Below are 28,000 nucleotides of genomic sequence, written 5' to 3' on the forward strand. Positions count from 1 at the left end.
ATGTCACCAATAGTCTTCAGTTGTAGAAATGGCAGCGCTGAGACAGGAGCATCGGTATGGGCTCTCCTGTGGCAAAATCAACAAAAACAACCCAAATCAAACTCTATATCACGTCAAACTCACTGACACTGCCATCCGGACCTTGGAAGCCTACCAGAACCTGAAGGTAAGAGAAAAAAGAAAGATCGGGTTCAATTTTGGAGATTATGTGTGTGCGTATTTGCGTGCATGTGTTTGTTTTCTCATCTGTATTTCTTCTTCTTCTTATAATCGCCTCATAAGTGTGCGATCCCGACTGTGAACGCATCTTATTCTTGCTCCTTTGGTGGAAAAAAGTAAAGTTGAAACACTTTTTGTAGACTGTGTGTGGACTTGGATCGGATCTGACCGACAAAAGCGTCGGTGACTGATCAATGTAGTCCGTGCTGGTTTATTCTGGCTCTGGTACAGTAGAAAGGCAGGCTAAGCTTTAATTTATTGTGATCTTAAGTGGTAAATCAGCGACGGGATTTCATTGAAATGAGTTTTTGAGCAGAATAACGCTGGTTGAATTTGTCTTGCTTAAGCGTAATTTCCTGAAAAAGCTAAAGGTATTAAAGTTCCCATATGACAGAGGTTTGTGATTATACCCTGAGCTTTACAAGGCTGGTGTGTGTGTGTGTGTGTGTGTTTTTCTTCTCTCTACATACATTACATCTGAAATTCATTATTCGGATTATTGGCAAACACAGATGATTGTCAGTCATTAAATGTTTAGTTTTTTTTTCTTTTAAAAAGACTGGCTTTTTCCTGCTCGTTTTGCTCTCGGGAATAAATTAATGAACAAGCTATCAAGCAAATTATTCGACTCCTCGGAAACGGGAGGCTGTTTTATTGCTTTTATGGTCCATTAGATTAGACCGAGATAATTTAGTCTATCCAAATGTCTTTCCCAGAGCATTGCTTGATAAGACGGTTAGTCCCACATCAGTTATGACTGCAGGAGAAGCCCATTCTTTTCTCTGAGCCGTCAAAACAAATACAGTGTGCGCACAGTCCCGGGCCACGGAGAACTGGACCCGGACGTGGGGAGACCGTGGTTTAGCCGTGTAGGCAGCACTGGGCTCAGTGGCAGGGTTTGGCAAGTTGTTGCTTGGCTCTTGTGTATTATTGTTTTTTGCCCTTTACACGCCTGGAAGCCCGCCCAGCTCCGGAGCTCATTGGTCTGTGAAGCAGAGTAAACTCCAGAGCTCACACAGCCTGACAGCTTCCTCCAAGCCAAAGCAGGCAGGCAGGCAGGCAGCAAGAGGTTACTGCTAAAGTTTTCCGAGTCAAAGACCACCCCAGAAAAATACTGTCTTAGACCGCTGGGCTCTCATGTGGTGTGGAGGATTTTGTCCCCCAGGAACAACAACCTGAAAGAGTTTCTGTTGTTGTTTTGGTTTGGTTTTTTAGACATGATATGGTTTTGATGTCTGTTTGTGTTGGTGTAAAGAGGAGCTTGCTAAACCTATATAAAAAGGACTAATTTTCTAGATACACATTTGTTAAACTAATGGTATTAGTACTGCAATCTGACAGCTATTCCCTCAAGAGGTTGGCTGTTTGGTTCATGCATTGTCACAAAATACAGAAAGATTCCTACAATCTAATTTCCCATCCCAAAAACTTCAATCTTTTATTTAATTTACCCTTATATTTCAGAAGATAACATATTTGCTAAGCTGCACCAGTTGATACTTTTATGTGGCTTTGATGATAAATTGATTGTTAAAATAGTTTTAGCTCTGGACAATAGGGGGAAAAAAGAAAAAGAAAATCCCGCAATCTAATTTTCCCAAAGCCAAAGTTGATGTCATCGAATGCCTTGTATAGTCCAACGAACAGTCCTAAACCCAAAGATAATAAATTTCTATCACAGATGTCAAAGAAACCAATAACTTTGAAGATTTGAGACATGGAGGCAATGAATTTGTGGCACTTGTGCAAAAATAAAATGCATTAATGATGGTAAAGATTAGTTGATTGCTGGACTAATGAGTTAATTTTTTACCACTCTTTAAAAATGTGTGTAAATGTATTCAATGGCTTTGTTAATGGTTAGAATATCACTTTAAAGATTAAGTAAAAGTCATTAATAACAACATTTGGATTGCCAGATTATAAAACAAATCGGCTGGTGTACTCCAGAATTGGAGAACTGAGGTTCTTATCAATGGCTCATTACTCACAAATTAAATTTAGTAATATTTATACAGATTATAGTTATAGTTTATAAAGCATCAATTAATGGTGACGATTAACAAATTAATCAAATTAAAAAGTAAAGGCTCAAAATTTTGAAATTATCAGACAAAACATGAACAGCAATTTCTTTTTTTTCACTCAGGATAAACCCCCTTGAAAATGATCAGACTTTTAACAAGTTTGAGTTCACCCCATGGCTGTGTTTGAAATATGCAACCCACATTACGAGGTTTAATATTTATTATTCTAGTCGACGTTAAAAGCCGACAGATGATGAAGAAAATCATAACAATGCTCCTCGACAGGGAAGATATTTCCCTAAACCATTAATAATAAATTAAGAGTGCTGTCAATCATGAGCACAGCTGTACGTCACAGATAATACTCTCTATCGAGCATGTATCATGTTGCCTCAAAGGAAAGGCATTTTTTTGATTTTAATATTTCTTTATCAATGGGTGGGGTGGGTGGTGGGGGTAATGGGCCTAAGCCAGGCACACAGTGGACTTGGAAAGCAGTACAGTTTTACAAACCACAGTACAAAAAATAGCTTTTTAAAGAAATTGGTTTCAGAAGGAGCTTTGTCTTTCCTCTGCGATCTGTTTTAGTTTTTATTCATCTAATCATTTAAAAAATCAGCTGAAACACACAAACATGCACACACTCAAAGTTTTCTGTCTGCTATAGATCAATTAATCACACACATTCCAGTGCAGATTAAGGCCAATAACCCTTGACCTGTAGACTTGATGTGAGACAGAAGTATGACAGTGATTCATCAGGGCAAAGCCTAATGGGAAATGGCAATTATGTCGTTTTGGCATTTAATGAGGCCAGTTTACCGAGCTTTGTCTAATCAAACGTAGACTGCTGCTAGAGAATCACACAGATCAGAGTTGGAACAATGGCAATGTATTTTCACATTAATGTACTGTATGAGCTGTGCATGAGCACGATTTCTGACCAGTTATCTCTCCCTCTCTCTCTCTCTCTCTCTCTCTCCTCAGGCATCACTATCAAATCAACCAGCGATTTGCTTCAAGGGGAGCCAGGGGGTAAGATGTTTTGCATACTCTCCCTTATGCCTCAGAAATTGAATGCTCTAATTAGTCTGGATATGGTTTTGAGCCTACTTGTGACAGTTCCTCTGCACATCTTATTTGATTCTTAAGCATCCGGGAAGCACATGCATACATCCACCAAAGAGGTCAGCCCTGTGTCTTTCCAAGCATTGGGATGATTTAGATTAGAGCATGACTGATGTACATAGAGAGCATGGCTCGCTGTTAGTGTGCCAGAGCCCAAACCCTGAGGGGAAGGTGTCATTAATTTGCTCAGTTAAATAGGCTTGACTGCATATGGATGTACTGAGATGAGGTACATGGTCTACAAAAGCACTTGACACTGCAAATATGACATTCCTGTAAAGCGTCCGCAGAGAAAGATGCCTGTGTCCAGCAGTATTAGCCCGGCCGTGGCTCTGCCTGCTAGGCTACTACACATTTACCGCACAATCAGCCCTGTCTAAAAGGAGCTGTTCTAATCCCTGCAGGAGCTGATTGCATTGACGAAAGTGACTGTACACAACTGCTGGCCCTGTGTGCTCACACGGGCCCTGGTAGCCCTAAGACAGGGTACGCTATACCCCCAGGCAGCTAGCCAGGTTACTGGGTCAGGCCTGCAACTGGGGAGGCTTTGTTCAGGGAGGGGGAGGAGGAAGGGGAATTGGCGAACCCCAGGGAGCCCCCGTGTCTCCATGCCTGTTGTCTCTGTGCAGACATGAAAGATCTGAAATGCAGGAATGATACAGGAGCTGTGATTTCTTTTCTTTTTTTGCCAAGAAAATGTGCAAAATATGTCCAAAACACAAACTATCTATGTAAACGTGTAATGAAACATATGTGGAAAACAGCAGATTAACCTGCTTAAAAGAGTCCCTCTGTAAAGCAATGTTAAGTGAGTGCAATTTAAGTGTGCTTTAATCACTGAATGGGATTTGGTGATTATATCTTGGCTGGCACATTACATATTCAAATTGCTTTGCGGAATTCAAGCATGGGCTCCCTCCCCCTCTGACAATAGTCCCCGAGCTGGACGATTGGGCATTAATGAGGTAGCTGCAACCATTGGTGGTGGGGGAGGCCACATTAAGCCGTTAGTGGGGGGAGGATGTTGGTGAACATGGCAGTCTGGCATTAAACAGACCGAGAGGATATAACCAGTATCTGTATCTCCAGGTTGGAGTGTTACAGCAGCACAGATGTAAGTATTCCTCCCTGTTTGCGTTTGCTCAGTTAGTTTGCTGGAGCTCATCCCGTCCCCAAAAAGCAGCATGAGGTTCAAGAGGTCATGTAGAGCATGAGAGGGTTTGTGTCCAGTGGCACTTGCCAGCAGTAGAGCTCTAATCACAGAAGCTACAACTGCTACTTTCAGATCTTTGTTCTAGCTGGCTCCATGTCACATTTCCTGTAAAAGGGGCACTTCCAAGGCCACGAAAACCAGAGGAATTCTTCAAATCACTGTCCTGGCATCAATCCAGGGCTCAGCGGTATCAGGGGCCACGGCTCCTATCAAGAAATAGCACACTGAGGTTTTCAGCTGCCTTTCTCTCTGACCCTGCGGCACTTAGCCATATTATTGTAAACTGTCTGCCAAACTTCCTATCATCCAACGAAAGACACAAGCTCTTAGATTCCTGTGAAACCGGTGGTCACGGCAGCTGTGAAACCTACAAATCACATTTAAAAAATCATCTTAAATTAACCTTTGATTTACTTGAATCCAAGGTCGAAATTGTGTAAGAAACCTTTAAAACTTGGATGATATTGTCGAAATTCAACTGAATGGGTTTGATCAATAACTAGCATCTGGGGCGGTGAAGGAACCCCCCTCCAAAAAAAAAAGTAGAGGTACTGATGCAACTCTAAAGAAATAGGAGAAGTAGAGAGATACTCCTTTTCAGGTTTTATAAAAGCTCAAAGCTGAAAAGAAATTAGATTCTGGATTACTTTGAAATCATCAGAAAGGATTAGGGAATATATTTAGAGTTGGTCTGGGTTCCCATGGCCTGGAATTTCACATCCTACTGCTTATTTTCCTTTAGGCCTGGCAATGCCGCCTGCTTGTTGGCATGATCTATATCCATTTAGTAAGAAATGAACCTTGTTAGTTCTTATTTATTGGATCCATGCTGCAGGGCATGTATTGATTAGATAATGTGTTTTATCCACTTAACTAAAGCACTGCTTGTCATTTAAAAGTACATACTTCACATTCCTCTATTTGTTGATTGTTCCACTTGCACCTCAGTGGTGAGTGAACGGTGTATTTCATCTGTTACAACTACAAATGTGTGGCATACCATTGAGTGGTTCAGTATTTCTTTTGCACTACTGAATGTAAGTTTTATGGATGTAATATTGTCAAAGTGGATGTTTGAATCCTGAATGCTTTGCTGTGTCAGGTGTGACATCGGTTTCATTTCCTCCTTAGTTCATAAATGTTGAATTGCAGTCGCCAGTGTAATTGTTTTTGTTTATGGCTCTGTGTGTTTTTATGTGCACAGCTGTCACATAAAGAGAGTGCTGTTGGGATGAGGGGAATGTAGAGGTGCTCTTAAAGATATGCTCACGACGACTGTGTGTGAAGGCTGAGCTCCCCCCCACCGCCGCCTGTCCCCTTGATTATTGTGCCATTTCACCCCATGCTTGGATGAAACCTTAAGAGACATCGGGGCCTCTATCTCACACACCGCTGCTCTGACTGCCCCCCCCCCTCCCTCCCTCCTCCTCCTCCTCCTCCTCAGCCCCTGCCACCACACCGCTTTGCTTCGCCTCCCGCTCACTCTGCAAATAAGCTTTTTGCACTGTGCGAGTGTGTATGAGTCCACGCACACATCTTTTTTTTTTTTTCCTCTGGAAACTAATTAGAATAACAATAACAGGAATGTGGTTTGAGAGCTGTCCTGTCCCAGTGGCATAGCAGTGAGAGCGAGAGTTGTCCCACGTGTTTCTGAAAGGGCACACGCCGCCCTATTCATCCAGATGTGTTAAGCGAGGCAAAAGTCTGTGTGTCCTCTGCTTGTCTGAGGCCTACTGTGTTTACGCAGAGCCACTTGGCCTTAGGATTTTTTAGATCATACAGTGTATTTTAAGAACAAGCCTCATAAGATCCTCCAGTTTAAAGACTCTTCTTTAGTCAGCTCCTCTGTCATTATTGTGTTCTTTAGCTTCAAACAAGAGATCTTGAAGGATGCCGTGGCGACTGTGGCAGGATTTTAAGAGTCTTTTATAGTTACAAGAGAGTTGTAAAAGATCATACATCAATGTCAAAATATAGTAGTATACCCAAAGGTGGGCCCTATGTATGTAAAAAACATGAATTTGCAAGCATGAGTTGCATGTTCTTGTCTCGGTTTTGTGTTGTTTATTTACATTCCACACTAATCTGGAATCATTAAGTCTAAAGATGTAACCGCCACCCTGGGAAAACTGGTAATAGCAGTGAGAAAAACTCACAATAACAAAACAGGCTGCTGTGAAACGAGACTGGGGAAATATGTCGATGTAAAAGCTCTCAAGATAAATCTGAAGCTTCATGATATCCACACATTCTCTCACTTTCTTATTTTTTAAATATAAAGGTTTGTAATTCAATGAAATGTAATAAGTCTTTCAGGAGCCTCATTTCACAAAATTAAGATATTGAAATCAGGCATTATTCAGATCTTTAAAGATATAGTTCATAATATAATTGTTTCAGTCACCACTGTCATTTTAAATTATCCCATGAGTTTTCTGGGATTGTGATGATAGAACAAAGTTGATAATAAGGAAATGTTTCATAGTGTCGTCTGTGGCCTCTGAGGAAACTGAACACAAACTGTTTTTTTTTTCTTGGATGAAAATAAAAACATGCAGCACCACAGGATATGAGCAACACAAACACTGTCGGTGAACACAAGGCAGTGTTCCTGTGTACAGTAGCGAGGAGTCTTTAAAGCTTAAACCCTGGAGCTTGAAACCAACACCAGAGAGCTATTGTTTAACCTAAAGACAGGGAGATTTAACAGGTTTATGTAATCCTTATTAGTTTGGTGGGGGAAGATAAACATGGGATGAAAACAACTGTTTTAACAAGACTTTTAGAGCAAGTCTCTCTATATTTCCTTTCATAATAAAAATGACAAAGGCCAAGGCTTTAAGAATAATGTGCGTAGATAATGACAGGGCAGGCAGACATCCTGCGGTGAATTCACGCATCATGTTTTTCATAAACAACACGGATAATATTGCACGTATAAAAACTCCTCACTCGTCACTGTCCTCTCTTACACCTGTGTTGCTGAATGTATTTGACAGCTGAAGCCGTTTCATTGTGTTGTTTGGCTCACTTCTTCCCAGTCCGTGCAACCTGATGTTACACATCACATCTCGGTGCGTGTTTTGGATTTTCCCCTCTTTCTCCAAGTTTCCCTGCAAGTTAATCAGGTTTGGACATACTTTCCAACGCACAATCTGTGAATTGTTAAAGGATTACAGACTGCTTGCTTGTGTGGAGAGAAAAGTCCAGTAATGGGAGTAGAGTGCAGCGCTCCAAGTGGTTTGTGGGGTCGCTCCAGTGAAACAGATAGGAATCAACAAGAGGAACACATTTCTGGTGTCACTGCATTTAAGGTCTAATAACTAGTGTGTAAAGGGAATTTCCTAACTTCCATCACCATCTTAACAATCTTACTATCTTAAATTAGGCAATGGGCTTAAAGGGGGAAAACATTTTAAGAAGAAAAACAGTCAATGCCATTTTAGTTTCCATATTGCAATAAGAGGAAAAAATCAAATAATCATAGTTTTTTTTGTGTGTTGTCTCCATCCCCCTGTCTATGAAGAGGAAGGCACCGACAGTGAAGATGGGTGGGGGTGTCAGGGGTGGGAAGAAGGAGAGTGTTTGCTAAGGTTGACAGATTAGCCCCAGCTTCTTGGAGAAAGACTGATTCTGCTTGGCATAACAGGCAGTACCTTGGGGGATGCTCGACAGTTGCCCATCCCCATATCCCCACACTAACTCCCGTCAGTCCCCACCCCCCTTCTTTTTGCTTTTCCTGTCTCTACCAACCCCCCTCAATGAATAGATCCTCAAGCACAGGAACCACAACATCCATCCAGGCTCGATGAAAGGATGATTTAAACCATAAAAGGTGATGTCACATGCTTTGTTTTTAACAAATGAGTCACAGTGGAGCTGTACATCGTACGGCACAAAGCTGCAGGACAGTGAATGGGAAACAATTTATGTGAACCCTGTGTTTCTCTGGGACACTGTTTGTCAACATCACTACATTTGCTGGACTGCATCTGACACACCGCCTGACAGTTGAACCCTTTCTACTGTCGGGTCCAAGCATCAACGTGGAGTTCATTGTATGAGCATCAATAAAGTGATTTTAGGACTGATACACTTGCTCCAGTCGGGATCTTACCCCCTCTTCTCAACTGAGCTGCACATTCCTAAAGGAAGACTATTTAGGACCATCCCTCATACACTGGCTCTACTGGGAGCCACTGCCAACCCCCCTCCCCTCCATACACACACCCAAACCCCCAATCCCTCCCTTTACCCCCCAACAACACACAGCCACACGTCCCTGCTGTTCATGAATAATCCAGGCAGGCCGACAGGCCATTGCACTCAGCTTTGTGGGGGAAGAAGCTAGAACAAAAGACGGGCAGCTCACAGAGCAGCTATGGCTGAGTAGGCTCAGATGAGAAGACAATGGTAACTAGTGTCAGTACAGACAGGGGCAGGAGGCAAAGACTTCAGAGTAAATCACATATCCAGGCACTCGCTCCCATCTCAATGCTGCCATGCCAAATACCAGAGCTGGAAACCTTGCCTTCTCTTTCTCGTCTGCAAAGAAAGACAAAGAGAGAAACTGGTGTCTCATCTTTCCCAGCAGATGTTTGGCTTGCAAACAGCTCGCAGGACGTGAGGAAAAAGTAGATGTCTTTAGTTAAGGTATTTTTCCTTCCTCATCAAATTGCAGGGTTAAGTCTGTTTAACCTCATAGAGGATGAGCGGCCACAAACACGCACAGGGAGTTACGTTTCTTTAAGTTTTACAAGGACATCACCAATAATGCCCTTTGTCCTTGCTCAAATGCTGAGCCCCCTGCTGAGGTTTTCTGTTCCAGTCCAGTTCACACCTTATAACAGCTTGAAAGTATTTGACATCTCCAAACACACAGGGCCTGGAGTAGCAGATGTGGCTGGGCCAAGGCCACAGAGGCAGTTATTGTATCAGCCTGTACGCTCCATGGGGGGGTTGCACTGACAAGGTGCTAAGGATTGCTGCTCCAACGCCATTTGTTTGCTCTGACTGTAACTGTCCAACGGCTTTACTTGCACCATGATGATGACAAGTATTACTGTGTACGTCTCTGGCTGCTTCGTTTTCACAGAGCTCAGTTTTATTAAACTGACACATGTTAATAGTACTCTCTGATAATATTAATAATACCCTATTAAGCTTTTCTCTGATTAATTACTCATTAGATTAAATGGCTCACGGAATCATAATTAGAATACTATGGAGAATAAGCAATTTAATGAATTCCTCCTCTCATTCAGAGCCAGACAAATAACATATATTTAATAGTTCTCCATAATTATTAAGAAACTCTTACAGCAGGAATCATAAATTCAAAGTGCACACAATAAAATGTTTGAATATTACAGAAAACATAAATATATTAATAAGTGTTTTTTTTATTATTGTAAAAATAATTCAATAACATTATTACATTATCATTACACTGACATATTTTTCTTAATCAAAATCATTTTTAATTTGGGTGTTATACACAGAGATCCTGGTTTTGGTGCACAATGAGACTAAAGGTTATGAGCTGCTATGTTTGTGTACCACTTGTTGATGTGGATATAAATATCATTTCAGTATAAGCAGAAAATGCTGTTAATGGTTGTAGAAATGCGTACAGTTTGGGGGAGTTGTGTAACCAGTACATCCTGTGTTATATGTTTTTGTATACGTGACTCACCAGTCCTTGACCTAGCAGAGCTATAGCCATACTTCCATATGAACTGTTATTAGCAGTGTCTGGATTTCCTTCTGTGTACTTTAGTGACTCATTCACTCTGTGTTCAGTTTTTTAAGCGTCTTATTTGTGTTGATTCATTGATGACTGTAAACAACATGTTCCACAGTTTGACTGATAAAAGCCTGTTTTTGACGACACCGTCAATATCTGTGTAACTCAGGAGATATTTGACCTCACTCCCTGCATGTGACCTGTGGGAGTGTGAGGCTTCCTCTGCCTAAAAAAAGACAAAAAGGCAACACACACTAACTCCCTCACACACACACACACACACAGCTTCAGGGGATCACACCAAAGCTCTATGTGGAGATGCACATGACTCAGCGTCTCTGTGTAAATCTACACCTACTACTTGACTGACAGCAGCTTCAGGATCACAAACCTGTTCGCACAAGTTTTGTCACAGACTCAACACATCAAGTTAATTTCATCAAGCTCAGTGCGACGATGATGAAAGAGGCGGCTATGTATAAAACTGCCGTAATGATAAGTGTTTTGTGCAATCTCTCTTTAACACTGTCATCTAACAGCCTGGTTGTTCAGTCTATGGCTGAGTTGTCGCATTGGTTCTTCTTGTTGTTGGTTTGCTGTCAAAATGTCACTGACTGACCGGGTGGCACACTTGTGGACATTTCCTCAGTTTGAAAGATACAAAGCATTGTCAGCTGGAGGCTCACTGGCAAAGCAAGAGGAGATTCTTGAACTCTTTGTACTATGCTATTCTAGCTTGTTATAGCTTCATATTTACCATATACATTAGAGTGGTAGATTTTGGGCTGTTTGTGATGCCATAGTTAGACAGGGAGGTGCTCCCCTTTAGGAGTCAGGGACTGGGAACTAATGACATATGGTTATGAAGCTTGAGAAGGAAGCTGTGAATAAAACGGTGGCGACCTCTGAACAGTCTGACCTGAGTGACATTGATTAGAATCTGAATGTGAAGTGTGCATAGTGCTATGGATGGGGGTGACAGGCAAAAATAATGCATGGCTGGAGGGGGCTCATACGGCTGCCATTGACTGAAAGAGGAGACGTGGTGGCACTATTGCAATGGTAAATGTGTAAATGTGTACTCTCATCTTATTGCATGCTAGCTTTTTGTCAAGTATTTAAAAAACAAATTCAAACGCAGATCTGCTTCATGCATTTCCCTACACCAACACACCTTCTGCTGACTTGTTGCTTGTAATTTTGTTCAAGGCAGCTACTACTTTACTCTCGTAAAGTAATAGGTGGGAGGGCACAGCTCGCCTCTTGGTCTTGCTCACTTTGATGCTTTTTTGGTTGATCATTCCTAATTAGCATAGAAACCCAAAGCAAGCAGACATATGCAGGACTCTGTTCTGTCGCTTCACGTGAACGGTCAGACATAAATAGGGCAGAATTAATGGTCAGCTGTGTGCCTCAAGTGTCCATGGCCTTGTGGGCTGCTTTGCGATTCGTGTTGACATGGGTGGGCTTGTGCACATGAAGGAAAGCTGGAGGCTGATGGGGGTAGGGTGAATGGCATGCATTGGGTTTTAGAAGAGGAGGAGGGGGGCTGTCGACGAGAGGAGCTGTTCATTGGCTCTGTGCTGCAAAAAAAGGAAAAAAAATGCTTATGGCTTTGATGCATGACTGGGCATTTGTGACAGCTATATTCCTGCCTGCCACATCTGCCAGGGGCACTGTGCTCTCAGCCAGTCAGCTTATAATCAATCACTTACGACTGATAACTAAAGAGGCAGCCTCAAGTCCATCTGACTGATGGGTTTTTTTTTCTTTAGACCTGCAGTTAAAAATGTCTGTTTGCTTCGGTCTGAGGTGGTACCACAAGGTCAGCCCCGAAAAAGGACAATAAGAAAGGAAACTTTGCACTGTTGCAGCAATCTCATATGAAGTATTACTCATCAGTAAGCACGTATTCAAGCTTGTAAAGGATGGAGTATAATCATTGAGATTCACCTGAAACTAGGACATTTCTATCAACAAAGGTAAACTGTCCATTTTCAGGCTGAAACACAGCTGCAGGCAGTGAAGAGGAGGAGGAGGAGGAGGAGAGCTGCTGCTGAACGTTTTAAAAGACATATTACCTGTTGGTTAATGACTTTCTGTGTTGTACTGTCCTTTTAGTGGAAGTAGGTTTTTGGGTCATTTTATGTAACAGGTTTCTGAAAGAGATAGACTTCACCCTGTTGGCTTGTTTGTTGCTAGGGAGACGCGGACTGTCTGACAGGAGAGGTTATCGCCCAAGTGAAAAAGCTGTCCGCTATACTATTGTTATGTTTTGCCTTTCAGACAGGCTCCTCCCATGACTGGCTACAGGTCATCATCCCTGACCTGGGAGGTCCCATAGCCCCTGTGACTGGTCCGAGTGGGAGATTATTTAGGTCACATTTATTGCGTAACCCCCACCCCCTAAAAAAAAAAAAAAGCAAGTCAAGATGGCTCTCATCAGTCTCAATAAAGGAAGTCGGTCATGTTGATCCATTTTATCCTGTGTTTTTCCACTTTGAGATGAAATAGAGTCAGCTCAGGCTACATCTGCGAGACAAAACACATGCATATTACGTAACACACAACTCAAGTTAGCAGTGTTTGCAGATACACTGAAGTGTGTAATGGCACTGTAAAACTGTTAAAGGTTAAAAATTTAGCCAGACATGGGTTTTTATAAAACATAAATGGAGGACTGACCTGGTGTTTATTTTCATTTTATATTCTGAATCTCACAACTTCAAAACAATGTTTCATCTAATGTCATGCTTTCTCTTTCATTATTTGGATAGTATGTAAAGATCCCGGCGCCGACCCCTGAATCACCCAATGGATTCAGAGTCTTCTCCTTCTACCTATCCAGTGACAGCAAAGACAAGCCTCAGTCCAGCTTCGACTGCATTCACCAGTATGTCTCAGGGTAAGCAGGACTCATAAGCCTCTCCGCAGCTGACCACAAATGGAATTCATAGTAAATTTGGTGTAAGACTGAGACCACAGGGCCGTGCCAAACAGTGGCCTCTCTCTTCAGTTCTACAACAGCAGACAGAACCACTGTTATAGCTATATTCAGACAAGACTACAATAACACCCAAAGCCTCTAATGCTATGACTGACCTCAGAGGTGTGACAAGTAATAATTGAGAACAGAGGGGTAGTGTTTGTGGAAACACAGGGTCAAAGGGTTGGTTAAAGGGTTACATTACAGCTACTTTATCTTCTTCTGGCCTTTATAACTGCAAACTTCTTGTTAAGACTGAAGCTTCTTGGAACGGGACAAGAATTTGCATGCAGACAAGTTACAGAACCAGTTACGTGTGTGTGTCAGACAACACCATATATCAAAGTACGACAGCAACAATCCTCAAAGCCAGAGTATGACAAATGGCCAGTTAATTGAGCTGAGCCAGACAGTTTGTAAGCTTGAACTTTTAAGGCACCTCCCTTCTTCTCTGTCCTCCACACAGGGAGGGTAGGGATCACCTGGAGGGCCAGGGCAGCATTCAGGACAAGATCACAGTTTGTGCCACAGATGACTCCTACCAGACAACCAGGGAGCGCATGTCTCAGGTGGAGAAGGACATCTGGAGCCGCTCAGCAATTGAGATCAAGCCTGGACCAAGTAAGCTGTTGCCTAATGGCTGTTCATTCTGGTGTACCTTCAAGCCTTAAGTGTTTCATCACAGCATTGAAACACATAGGGATCAAGGACAGATGAATGAAGAGTTTTCATGTAGCCAGTAAGCCTCTAAACCATTGGCTCTCACCGTGTCATCCTGCTGATAATTGCCATATGGTGTGGAAGTTATCACATAATTGATCAAAGTGCTGCACTGCAATTATTCATGCGAGAGGGATGCCTCTCTTTCTTGTAATTTTCCTTTCATTTTGACCAGATTGTTCAGGCACTGTGCCAGCTTGCCTGCCAGCAACATTAATGTGATTGCATTTGCCAGAAGTATGCGCTAACAAGTCTCACGCGGAAGAAGTTTTGCCTAAAATATAATAGCACTGACTGGAACTTAATTGATTTTCATTTGATAAATTGTCTCTAAATACCATCAAAGAAGAGGCCACACTTCACCTGAAGTAATCTTGGCCTAACATGCCGAATCTCAGTCTTGCAATTACTTGTCTTTGCCTTCTCCTTGCAAGAGCCTCAGTTTTAGAGTCATTGACGATTAAGTTGACTATGTTGTATCTTGATAAATAATAGGTCCATGAGGCTTCGTGACATTTAGAGGTCCCATGAGTTGAAATACTTGTGTAGATTATATTTTAAGAACGGAAACATGCTGTGTAGACAAATGCCACAGCATAATGTGCAGGATAATTGTTATAGAGGCCATCTGTTGGAACCTGTTTCTACTCATTACATACCATGTTTTGCTGCAGAAATAGTCTCTAAGAGACTTTTTTCTTAGAAGCCTCTTTAACATATCTGGCAGCTGTATGCAAAGTTGGAAAAAGAAATGACAAGATCCTGTGACATGTAGATGTTGATATATCCCATTTTGCTGTTGAACTGTCCTTGCCTTTTTCTGGGCACCAGAGACTGAAATAAACGGGTAATGTATCACAGTTTGTGCCATATGCAGTGGAAAGCACACAGTTGTTTTGTGGTGTCTGACAATCTTTTTTATGGTTCAGTAATCCCACAGTCATCAGAAAAATGTCCATATATCAACTCACAATTACAGGCTGCAGAGAAGGAAACTGTCTCCAATTTAGACAATAGGGTATGATTTAAAGTTTAGTTGCATTCAGTGGACAGGAGACAGTGGCAATTTGGGCTGCTCACCTGGAGTTGCACATCCAGAGTAAATAAAGTAATTTTAAGAGTTGTTATTCTTTTTTGAGTTTTACTTTTACTCTATAATATTGATTCAATGTTCCAGAACAGTCGCTATTTTTAGTGTTTGATGCTGTCACTCATAAATACACTCTTATTATTGCATAGCATGTTAGTCAGTTATCCTAAAGGAGATGTCACTGTCATCATGGGGAGTATCATTCTATCAAAGCTGTTTTGAGTCCTAAACATCCCTTACGCAGCTTTAATTCATTACCAACAAATAATGACCCATGTTGAAGCAGGTTGAAGGCAGATGTTAAGACAGGCTCCTGCAAGACTGGGACTCCTTTTGAATCTTACGTAAAATCGAAAGTTACTTTTAAGAAGGGAAATGTCCTGGATATGTAAAAGTAGCCTGGCATGTTGTCTCTATGAAAGTGCTGTCAGTCTTTGCCCTATAGCAACCTCCAAAGTATGGCTTAAAGTTATAATGAGATTACAGTCTGCAGATATCTATAAGTACTGCCTGCCCAGGTCTAACTGAATTAGTGCTGCAACAGGAAGAAAGGGCCTCTCTATGTTAGTTGCTTTAGTTTCCATGCTCCTCTGTTTACTCAGTGGTAGGCTAACCCCACTGTCAACGTCTCTCACTGTTTTCCACTTGCAGCAGCATGGCCTCTGTGCATTAGCCCAGTACCATGTTGAAGGTATTTACTTCAGCTTTTTCTCATACTGCATCTGATGCATTTGCGTAAAACAGATTGCATGACAATAGGGAGATATAATGAAGATAAAAACATATTAGGTCGGCTCTCGTGTGTAGGCCTGTCTATCAAAATCAGAGTGTGATTTGTATAACTGGCCCGAGGACAGGATTAGGAATGATATGTCTGCTGCTATTACAGGATACTGTCGACGTATGTGAATCCTGTTATCAGATCAGTTATAATCTCTTTTTGCTCCTCTTTAGTTTTGTATAGGTTAGCAACTGTATAGCCACAGACCTAGATTACTGCTGTGATAACCATTTGATTAACTGACCGAAAAACGTGCTGTGTGTCCCTTTGTTTTGATCTTAGGTAAGTGTGTGAAGGTCCAGAGGAAGCAGGGTCTGGTATCAAGCTCAGATAGCAACAACAAGCACTCCCCCAGCAACAAGAGGAGCCTGGGTCCCAGCCCTGTGGCACACCGGCCCTTGAGGGATCGCATTATTCATCTCCTGGCCTTAAAACCCTACAGGAAACCTGAGCTGCTACTGTGGTTGGAGAGGGAGCGGGCCAGTCCAAAGGACAAGACTGACCTGACCTCAGTACTGGAGGAGGTGAGACATCTGCTGCATTTCTATGTAATTGTTGGCTGACAGAAACATCCTAAAATGCAACAATTCAAATTCAAAAAACCAGGACAATAAGGATTTTAACAATGACCACAAATGAGGCACTAAATGCAGTTTTGCTGATTATATTAATGTACAAACTACTGTAGTACTGTACAACTCTAAACCTTTTCTCTACAAAGGTGAAGTCACAGTTATTTATAGGTTATTTAGGAGTATTTCCTGTGTTCACAATTTGTGAGTCTGTCTCCCACTGCAATGATCAAGTGGAGACTGCTGCTGCTGATAGCTGTAATTAGGGCTGTGTTTTAATTATCTTTGGAGGAGAAGATTGGGGGGGGGGGGGGTCTTTTATTTTTTAAAGTATATTTTGGTTTTTTTTGCCTTCAATGGACAGGAGAGTTGAGAGAGAGACAGGAAATGGGAGGCAGAGGGGGGGGGGGGGGGGGGGGGTGATATGCAGGATAGGGCCGCCCGGTGCGGGATTCGAACCAGGGTCGCCTGCAGCAAGGACTATAGCCTCAACACATGGGGCGGGTGCTCTACCAACTGAGCTAAACACCGCCCCAGAGGGGTGGGGTGTCTTAGCTGGGATCTGACTACTTTCAGAGTTGAAAGTGGTTGGTTTGGGAAGATTTGTATCAGAAGGAGTAAGTTGTAAGGGCATGGTTAAACTGTTTACCATGGAAAATATATATTACTGAGTCGCAAATAGGTCTTGTTAAAAGCCGGTGAAAGTCTTGTTAAAACATAATATGGACTTATGGCACTAAGGGCTAACACAGATTGGTGCCTCTACTTCTGCAGCTGGCCTCTTTTCCTGTTGTCCTGTGTCCTCTGTCTGTTGATTTATAAACATTGTGAGCTGTTGGTATTTCAGGTTGGGAAATTGAACCCTAAAGACCACAGCTACTCTCTGAAAGATGAGCTCTATAGACACATACAAAGAGACTGGCCTGGATATCTAGAAGAGGAAAAGCAACTCATCCACAGACTCCTTATCAGGTCGGTATTGAATTAGCCACGATACTAAAACATGTGTGTGTTCTGCTGCATTGAGAAACTTGGAAATGTTTAACAAAACCATTGCAAGCTTAGCATTAGGGCTGTCAACGAATATTCTAAATTCGAATATATATTCGAATATTAAAAAAAACACGAGATTCGAATGTGAAAATTAATATTCGAATATTAAATAAACAGTGGGGAAAAAAACGAAAAAAGAAAAAAAAGGCCTAAATAAAACAGCGGGCGCACTGTATGATGGCCGGGCTCATCGCTCATTATTTATAATAGCCAACTGCACAACTGAAAATATTGTAGCGACCCCGCAGTAATGTTGTTGTTATGATGTCTGTGATTTCTGACTGACTGTGCGGGCAGGTAGCGTATGGTTGGATGAGAAACGGGGCCGGGGTGAGTGTGAGGAGGACAGAGTCCTGTGTGTGTGTGTGTGTGTGTGTGTGTGTGTGTGTGTGTGTGTGTGTGTAGGTGAGTAACACAAACTTATCTGACAGCTCTCACTTTTTCCTCTGCTCCTCCTCACACTCACCCCGGCCCCGTTTCTCATCCAACCATACGCTAATAGTCAGTCAGAAATCACAGACATCATAACAACAACATTACTGCGGGGTCGCTACAATATTTTCAGTTGTGTTTTAACATAACTCAGCTTCTGCAAACGGAGTTCTGCATGTGGATGCAGCAGCTGCTCTGCTCTCACCCGCGAGGCTCCAGCAGCTCGGAGCAGAAACAGGAAGCTCTCAGCCGACTGTCCCGCCCGGTCTTCATCTGGAGCAACACCGTGTCCTCCCCAAAGTCCTCCCGCGGTAAAATCTGATGGTCTCTGGGCCAAAGCAGACCGGCATCACCGACCCGAACCACAGAAGGACCGCGACCACCGGCGGGACCGGTGTTCATGAGCTACCCACAGACACACAGCTGAGTGGCCGAGGCGCGGCACGGAGAAATGCCCCCCCCCACCCCCTCCCCTCGTGCACCGGAGCGCCCACGGAATCGGCACCGCTTCAATCACTGAATGAAGCCTGTCTATACAGACAAGAGTCGGGACCTTTAATTGCTCACACAAGTTAGAGGGGGCGAGAGAGCCGCGAGCCAGTTCATTTTGTAATGTCCTGGGCATTGTCAAAGATGTTAAAATTGAAAAAAAAAAAGCCTATACAAGTAGTACTAGTTTGTCCACCTGTTGGCATAATGCGCAATTAGATATTCGAATATATTCGAATTATGTGTTATTTTTAGAACGAATATTCGAACGTCATTTTGGAGCAATTTTGACAGCCCTACTTAGCATAAAGACTGGAAACACGGGGAAACAACTAACCTGGTTTCTGGGCAGGGACCTGCAAGTTCTGTCTTATCACCATGAAGTTATCAGCAGGAACTGCAGTGTGCTTTGGGAGCTGCTGGTACAAGATTTAGTTAACTTCAGAGAAAGCCACTTGAGCTGTTTCTCCATGTTTCCAGTCTTTTTGATAAATTAAGCCAATCACCTGCTGACTGTAGCCCAGTATTGACATTGTAGAAATGTGTGTAGTATCCATCTTTTCATCAATTCTTTGTAAAGAAAGAGAAGAAGCATATTTTCCAATTTGCCAACCGAGTGCTTCAAATTTCTTTTAAGGTCCCGTTTGGGTAGATAATGTTAAGAAAGACTAAGGGATGGATGCGTTGTGACAGTGCTGGCGTTAATACAGAAAGGCCACTGAATTAATGTAGAAGTCTTCTGTGATCATGCTGAAAGAGGAGCTTCCAAATGACTACTTCTCTGCACTGATGAATCTCTTAATGGACACATCAAAGCAGAGGAAAATATTCCCTGCACCGTGTTGCCAAACGGCATTAGCATGGAGGGTTCAGAGTAGCTGAGCTTTTTCAGGGTGAGTCCCCCACCACCACCACCCCCTCACATGTTTCCTCTGTCTGCCAGTAAACATGCAGGCCATGTGCTTCATGAGTGTTTTGGAAAAAAAAGTACAGGCCCCATTGGCTGAAAGAACAACCCCTTCTGTTCAGATGTTGTCATGAAATGTTTTGCCAAGTGTGATAAAACTGCCGTAATCTGTAAATACTGTAAATCACTTTTCTTTCCTGTAGTTTATTCTGGTATTTGTTGGTGTAGGATCTTCTTATTCATGTTTTTTTTGCTACTGTCTCTCACTGTCTGATGTTAATGTTTAATGGTCCTCAGCTGACCAAACGATTAAGAGGGTTGCATGAATCCACAGGGGGGGGGGAGTGTGTCTTTGTAGTGTGTCTGTTTAAGGAAGGGGCTGTAGGAAGCAGATTAACAGCGAAGAGGGTTTGGTCCTACGGAGGTTAAATCTGCTGCTATTGTTCTGTTCCGTGGACTTTATGGTTGCCTCCTGTAGATCATATCACCAGAGACACAAAACAAAACATACCACAGAGCAATGCCAAAACCTTTGATTACCCTTAAAAAAAATTGACTGATTTATAATGCCAGTGATTTTCATGAATGAATCTCGCCTGCCGGAAACTGCTATCTCCGGCTTCTCGCTAGAACCTGCGTCATAATAAATGATAATTGCCCATCCACTTGCTCATCAAATCTGCCAAAGCAAGCTTTATGACCTACTTGCTGCCTCTTCCTGTTTAGCTTTATAGGCCATTTACCTTCCAGTTCATGTCTAACTTAAGCTACTGTGCTGTGCTCTTAATCTTTATTCAGGAAACTTCAGCCACTCCACAGTAGCCAGTTGAAGAGCCCCCAGTCCAACCAGTCATTCCACAAAACTCCTGGGGACTCTCCTTCACAACTCAGCCCTGCCAAGAATTTTCCTGTGGTAATTATTCACCTTGAATGAATTCTATTTTCCTCTATGTCTTCCTTCCTAACAAGTCTTTTTATAAGAGAATAGAGTTATTTCCTTACTGATACACTTTACAGGATATATTTGTGTAATTACTTGCATGATGCTAAATATAGCTGGCACAGATTAAAGAAACTGTTTGATAATCTAAGAAACTCACTAATTTGTGGTTTGGCAGAGAGTAAGATGAGGGGACTTTTGCCACTATCATGTCATGGCAGTAAATAGCTGGAGCCAGTCTAACATGTCAAATATCATACTTGGCAGCAGCTGAGTGTCAACAACCAACAGAGACTCCATGAAGTTACTTATCTGGCACATAACCCTTTGTTTTAAATGCCAGTGAACATGTTTTCCCTAAAATGTTGAACTATTGCCTTTGAGTAGAGATACATGTGCTGCAGGCACTTGACAAATTTCATGTGACTTTTATTCTACTAAGGCCAATCACTGTGTTCTATTTTTTCCTTTAGAAACGCCCATTGCCCTCTGACTCATCCAGCTGTCAAACCCCCAAAAAACAAAGACTAACGGACCAGTGTTTGCTTCTGCAGTCGCCTTCTCATGGAGACTACAGCACCAATGTGGCTCGTAGCTCCTCTAGTCACAGGAACTCTAGTGCGCAGATCAAAATTGAGTTCGACAAAACCAACAATCATCACCAGGGGAGCCCAAATGGTCTGTACTCGCCGCACAAACTCAGTGTGTCATCTGCTATTCCCAAATTGGAGAGGACAGAGCCTGCTCTCACTGCCCCCAGCCCCAAGCCGCCACACATCGACACGTCCATTTGCACTGACCAGCAGCAGTTCACCAACGGCCAACATAAAAAGAAGAGGTCCAAAAAGCACAAAGACAAGGAACGAGAGCGCTTAAAACCAGACTGGATAGAGACCAGTCCAGACTTGAAGCAGAACCAAGAAAATCTCAAAGGTAAATGGCATTAAAACTATAAAACTGTCCTCCCTCTTAAAAGTTTTGGCATGTATTTTATTGAATCTCCTCCATATTATTTGTTCAAATTTAATTCAGAAAAAAAGGAAACAAATCCTCACAACTGAGTTATAGTTGTTGCTGGAAGCCTACAAAGATCAATTCATATGTTTCATTTGAGAGTGCAGTCAGTGTTGTTAGGACTGTAGCAGTTCCTTCGCCCTGCAGTCTGTACTCACAGCTCTAGTCTGTTGATGATTGACTGTGGAACAGCTGGGTGACCTACGGTCGAGCGAGTCAGCAGGCAGCATTGCCTCCTACTCTGGGCTGCTGACGTCACTGCTTGCCTTGGATCAGATCTCTTATCGGAGGCAGTGATAAATGATTCCATCAGCCTTGATATGGGCACATTATCGCATTTGCATTGGCTGATTGCTTTAACCTTTTTTTTCCCCATGTGTGTGCGTGTGTGTTTTTCCTATCTACAGACCATGGGGGAGAGAAAACACCTGTCAATCGAACCTCAGCAGAGGAAATACCTGACTATTTAATGTAAGATTAAATACATATCATGCCCCCTGAGCAAGGAAATGTCCTATCCCCTGATTCAGAGGGGATGTGTGATTCAGGAATGAAATCCAAATAATTGTCACAACATCAGTGGATCCACATAAGTCATCGTTGATATCATATGTCACTATTTAGATTTCAGAGTTCAACCCTTTGTTGTATAGACTCTGACTTGTCCCTAAAGGGTTGGGTTCAGCTGAATAACACTCACATAAATAGAGGGGGAATAAATGAGCTGTCACAGAGCATCACCGAGAATGACTTTGAAAACAAACCATCTTATGTCTTATATTTATACATCTGGTCGACACATCATGCCGTTAAATCTGTGACGTGTCAGATCTCACACTCCACCGATCTGCAGTGACACCTAGTGGAAGGACTAAGAAGGAAACATGGCTTCTAAAGGATCATCTCTGCTTTTAAATAAGAGCTTATGTTCTCACTTTTCAGAAAATACAGCACCATAACAGCACTGGAGCAGCGTCAACAGTATAAGGACGACTTCTGTGCCGAGTACGACGAATACAGAGCTCTTCATGACCGGATCGGGGCTATCACAGAGATGTTTGTTCAGTTGGGCTCAAAGATCAACACTCTCTCCCCGGGAACACAAGAGTACAAGGTACTGTCTGGACCAGGAACCTGCTGCTCTGTTTCTGTCAAAACACTAAACAGAAAACAGATCTGATACATGCCACCCTAACACTAGGGATGGGCATTTCGACTAATTTACTAATCGTGTAACCGAAGCTGGTACTAATCGGGTAATCGAGTACTGTAATAAAAAATAAAATGACGTCATGTCTGACGGACAGAGCGCAGCCGGTGCATAAATGCGCTCTGTCCGTCAGACAGTCCGCATTACTGACACACAGCGTCGTCACACACAATGTCAGGTGGATAATAAGAGTAGAGACTGGAGTTTAAGATGCACATACGAGGCAGATGTGCATCTTTATGCCGGGGAATAAATGCGCTGCATGCGCTCTGAGCGCTGAGTGCAGCGCTGAGTGCAGCGCATTTATGCCGCGGCTGCCTCGGAGGAGAAAACTTTTTTTTTCTTTTCTTTTTTAAATCATTAGCGGTGCTTATTTATTAGTCCACACTACACATGTTGGTGCCTTCGGTCCTCTCTGCCTCGCATCGTTTCAGGAAATAACAGGGAAGGTTTCAGAGTGTTTGTAAAGTGAAAGTATATTTTCTACCAGACTTGAGACCTGTCGTCTCCCTCCCGACGGCGTACGTCGCCGAGGGAGGGAGGGAGAATTATTGTAAAAGGTTTGAAAGTCCGAGGCTCGATCCAAAAACGCTTTTACACAGCAGAAAATCACGTTGCTTGATCCGAAACGGTTTAACACTACAAAAAGCCGAACCAGGGCATGATAATGTAGTCTGATCCGACACTAGATTGCGCTCTGACGTGCCGTTTTTTTTAATCCTCGGGTACCCGAGTAATAAATTCATAACCGAGTAGCAGATTGCCTACTCGAGTACTCGAGTACCCGGGTAACCGTGCACATCCCTACCTAACACCTTCTCTTTCATAACCTTTTCAGCTCATGGAGGACCAAATACTGCAGAAGTACCGAAAGTATAAGAAAGTAAGAATGATTTAAGTTGCATCTCAATTCATGTAGCAATTAAAACACAAAGCACTAGTCCTCATGAAAGAGCCACTCATGGTGAAAATATTATTCTTAAGTGGCACATATAAGGACTTACAATGTATTACATTTACCAGCTTTGTTGAATTTGAATAAGTGATTCACGCCTGTTTCTCTTTATGAGTCATAGACAGATGGTCTGCTCTTTGCCAAAACATACAGTACTGTAGGCCTTTATCTGAATTAATTAAAAAAATTACATGTGGCATTAATTAATTCATGAGTTGCAAAAAAAAAATCACTAAAATAAAAATCAAAAGAAGTCATTACACAATTAAAATGAAATATTATTTAATATGAACATTGTGTTTTACTGTGCATCATAGCTTGCCAGTTTTCTAAGGTTACACAACTCTTGCTTTTATTGGCACGAGTATTATAAACAGTTTACTTTAAAATTCAGCCGTTCAGGTGTTTATCCTGTCAGGGGAATCATCTTCAGCTGAACTTTTTAGGATCATTTAATGTGACATGTCCCCTGGATCACCTCCTTCTTATTCATGGCCTGTTTTGCTTTGGCAAAACGTTTTGCTCATGTGGCGTGTCAATCTATTCCTGCATTTTGGCATAGTTTTGAACGTACTATTGTGTAATCCCCTAATACCACTAGTCTACAGAGACAACTCAATTATTGTGTTTTTGTCTCAGTGAAATCTGCCAACAAATAGAGCTGAAAAAGTTGCTTTACATACTGTTGAAATGTGATTATGCAAATGACCCTCTCAGAAAGGAGCAGCAACAGGTGTCATTCATTACGTTGAAAAAAGCTGCTTATAAAGGAGTTTGTGCAGTTAAGGGGGTTTACTGAATCCAATTTAAAACATTCCTTGGACAAAACAAAGAGACGTTTATTATGAAAATACAAAAAGGTTCTTGCATGAGGCCTTCGTGTTGGATTATAGTATGTGTTACTGAAAGCTCACAGGTTCCCCCTTTCTCTTTCCTGTGTTAGAAGTTCCCTGGCTATCGGGAAGAGAAGAAGCGATGCGAGTACCTCCATCAGAAACTGTCGCATATCAAAGGCCTGATCACAGATTATGACCGAACACAGGATCTTTCCTAGTAACTGGCCTCTACGCTCAGCAGGGTGTAATATGACTGGACCAAAAGACTACTAATGGACCCAAAGACTGCCCAGCTGGGTCCTGGAGTCACAGAGACACTTTTCACTTTACTCCTCCTGTTAATGGATTGGAGGAGCAAGGCTTTTTTTTTTTTCCTTCTTCAAAAGCGGGCTGAGACCACCGACTTGTGATCAGATCTTGCCCTTTAACACTATGATTTTCATCAGTGATTATTGCTGTAATGGCTGGATTTTGTTCTGCTGTAAAATGGTCAGATGACACAGTGAAAGCCAAATCCATTTTCCTGAAATGCAAAACAGATGTGATCCTTCCTGCCTAATTGCATTTTTATCCTATCGTTCATCTTGTCAGAACTAAAGGAAAAAACATTGATTTATGAAAAGTATTCAGTTGATGGTACAATCAATCTGAGCGGGAGACAAATGCTACTAAAGTCTTTATAATTAACATACAGAGGAATTTGTTTATTTGCTGTTTGCTGATAGAAAGTCAAATGTTGACACAACATTATTAATTAGTCACAATAATAAGACTGCATAATGACAGTGACACAGTCATGCAATAAACTGTGTGTCTCTCTTCAGACCAAATTCCAACTGACAAATTCATGATTCAAAATAATTTCACGAAGCTTTGACAAAATGTATCATCCATACCTAATGTAGATTTCAGCAGGACAAAGACCATGCAAAACTTTATCTCAGTTTATTACAAAAATGATCACAAAATGAAGCACAGGACGAGGAGTCGTTTTAAAGTGTGCTACATGTAGTTTTCACCCAGAATTTCTTCTTAGCACCAGTCTTGGGCTTTGATCATGAGGAAATGCAATCATGTAGCATTTTGCCAATGTCCTGTTTCATTTGTAAGAAATATTGAAATGCCACAAATCCACTCCTCACAGTACAGCAATGCTGGTTTCAAGTAAGTGTCAATTTTACCCACATGTAGCCTACAGTGCCATGAACTGCCTTTTCACTATGTACTGAAGAAACAACATTAGCTCCCACTACTCTCAAGCCCTCTGGTTACAGGTGTACTGACATACAGTGCATACATTACCCATGCTGTATTTACACTGTAGATGAATGACTACCGGTTGCTCTGTGAAGCATAACTTTTCACTTTACATGCAGTTTTAAAAGCTGACAGGGTATTCATCTTGGTAAAAACCAGTCCACACATTTAATTTACAATTTTTTTTTGGTTATAGTCTTGGTTATAGATGTTTTATATAAGATTTGATTGAATAACAATATTTCACGTCTGTTTTTGTTACATTTTGATGTTATTCTGATGAATGTGATTAAGATGCCTTTAAAAAAAATGGATTGTTGTTATTTTTAGCCCTTTGTGTGCAGAGCATGGAAGGTGGCACTGTGGGACAGTCACTCAGTTCAAACCACTTTGGTTCATTTAAGACATTTTGGAATTACTTGTACCAGAGCAGGTACATTAGAATAAACACAACCTGTCATTTTATTTCTCATTTTCATTAGCTGTGGCCTGAGGTAGAGAATAGAAATCAGTGTTCTCTGGACATTTGCGCCAATGTAGCTGTACTCACAACATGTTGTCTTAATGTATGGCTTAAGATGGGAGAATGAAGTTAATATATGCCTTAACATGTATGTCAGACATTTCCAAGATACTGGTACCCCTGATCTCTGCACAGTTCAAAGCATTTCTGTAAATGTTTTTTAATTTGAAGGAAAGTTCAGTTACTGGATAGTTGTTGTTGTTGTTGTTGTTGTGGAACGGTTGTCTTCTCTGTATTGTTCTTGTTTTTTCAGTGTACGTCTTAATCATATTTTGTATTTAGCTTCATTTGTTGTCTCATAATCAGTCAATTAATCATGAACTGTAAGGGAACTTGATTCACTGTCTACTCCTATCAAGCACCACTATCAAAAGTAAGAATCGTTGCAGAAATGCTTGTCTTGATTTCTCAGTGCAAACGCTCTTTTCGCAGTTATGTGTTCATTTCTACATTTGGCATTCTGGGATGTTTGAAAGATTTGAGACCAGCAACAAGAAACTCCGTCTTGGCACATACAGTATATGAAAGTTTCCAAGAAAGGAATATTTATTAGCACTGGCTATTGGAATAAATGATACTTATAAGCCCAAACAGTGTTTACCAATTTAAAGCATTAAATATCATCCAAGCTAAAGCTCTGGTATGTCTACAGAAATGTTTTTAGTATTCAGTCTGCCTGGTCTCTTCTCAGGACCAGACCTCTGACTGTTTGGTGATTTTTTTTTTTTTTCTACATTCATTTGGAAATGCGCAACTTAGCTCCGTTTGACCTGAGAAAATATCTGATTAGTCAGAATGACTGAAAACGCCTGTTTGATTTGTTCTGGTTTAATTCAGAACAGAGGTACTAATGTTTGTGTGTTTTTAATAACAGGAAGGTGAATATGTCTACAAAACATGAGACATTAATATTAATAATAATTATCAGAAGTAATTAAAGTTAGGGTCTTCCCATTTACCACTGAAGGCATACTGATCAACTGTATTCGAACAAACTACACTGTGGGTGTCACTACTTGGGCAAAATATCGGTCCAGTCATAGTATGAATGAAGATAAACGTACCATTCGTTTTAGCATGTTTTTGGGAAACTAGACCGTTGATGTCAGGGGCTTCTCAAGTGCTAACTGTGATGTTTTTTACTGTTGCAGAGCTAACTACTGAAGGTGCCTTTTCATTCAGAAAGCAGAGCCACTCTGCCTGGAAGTATCATTAGTGTTCTCTGGGGAAAGAAAAATTTAAACTTGGGCAGGCAGTATTTACATGTGTAGTTTCACACTGTTGCCACTGTTAAAAGTGCTTTGTTCATCTTTCTTTTCTTTTTTTTTTTTGGGTTACGTTGATATCAAACTGCCTTGTAAAATGTATGATGTGTATTGGCACTCGTGTTAAATTAGAATATGTTTTGGTCAATTTAGCATTTAAAAAATGCAAGATTTTCCTGGACACCGAGTAAACGGCATCTAATGTTAGCTGTAATCTGCCTACATGTCTGTTTGGAAGAAATGCCTGGATATTTTAATTTCTACTTCGAGCCCAGGAAAGCATTTCCACATATTTGATACAGGTGTGATTATTGGTATGTTGGTACTGGAAAACAATGCCTCCATGGAAATGTGAAATTAAAATATGTTGTCAGTTATGAATTACTGCAGTTGGTCCACCTAGGAGAACAAAATTCTTTATTTATTGCTTTGTATGTGTTTGTTCTTTTAAGGGACTCTTCTTTGCAAAGTCTGTTCATTCTATTCACAGCAAAACTCAAAGTATGGTGAAAGGGAAATGGAATATATTTTTGCAATTTTTGATGGTGGATGCTTTATCACGTCATCCTCTTAAGAAAAGATTTCAGAAAAAAATTGTATCACTGGCTCAGTAAAATTGAAAAATAAAGTTATTTTC

At 41.5% G+C, this 28,000-nt stretch overlaps 1 protein-coding gene across 1 annotated transcript; it reads left to right on the forward strand.

The window, feature by feature from the left end:
* Positions 1–28,000, forward strand: LOC310987479 (RNA polymerase II elongation factor ELL; the record flags this gene model as incomplete). The annotated part of the gene is given in 13 exon segments (XM_083973759.1): positions 1–11; positions 13–166; positions 3,234–3,281; positions 13,111–13,238; positions 13,786–13,940; positions 16,193–16,434; positions 17,330–17,454; positions 20,162–20,276; positions 20,777–21,236; positions 21,725–21,788; positions 22,260–22,431; positions 23,366–23,410; positions 24,426–28,000. Coding segments are annotated over 13 exon segments (1,830 nt in total). The 3' UTR covers positions 24,537–28,000.

The sequence above is a fragment of the Trachurus trachurus genome (genome assembly GCF_905171665.1).
Source record: "Trachurus trachurus genome assembly, chromosome: 6".
Taxonomy (NCBI): Eukaryota; Metazoa; Chordata; class Actinopteri; order Carangiformes; family Carangidae; genus Trachurus; species Trachurus trachurus.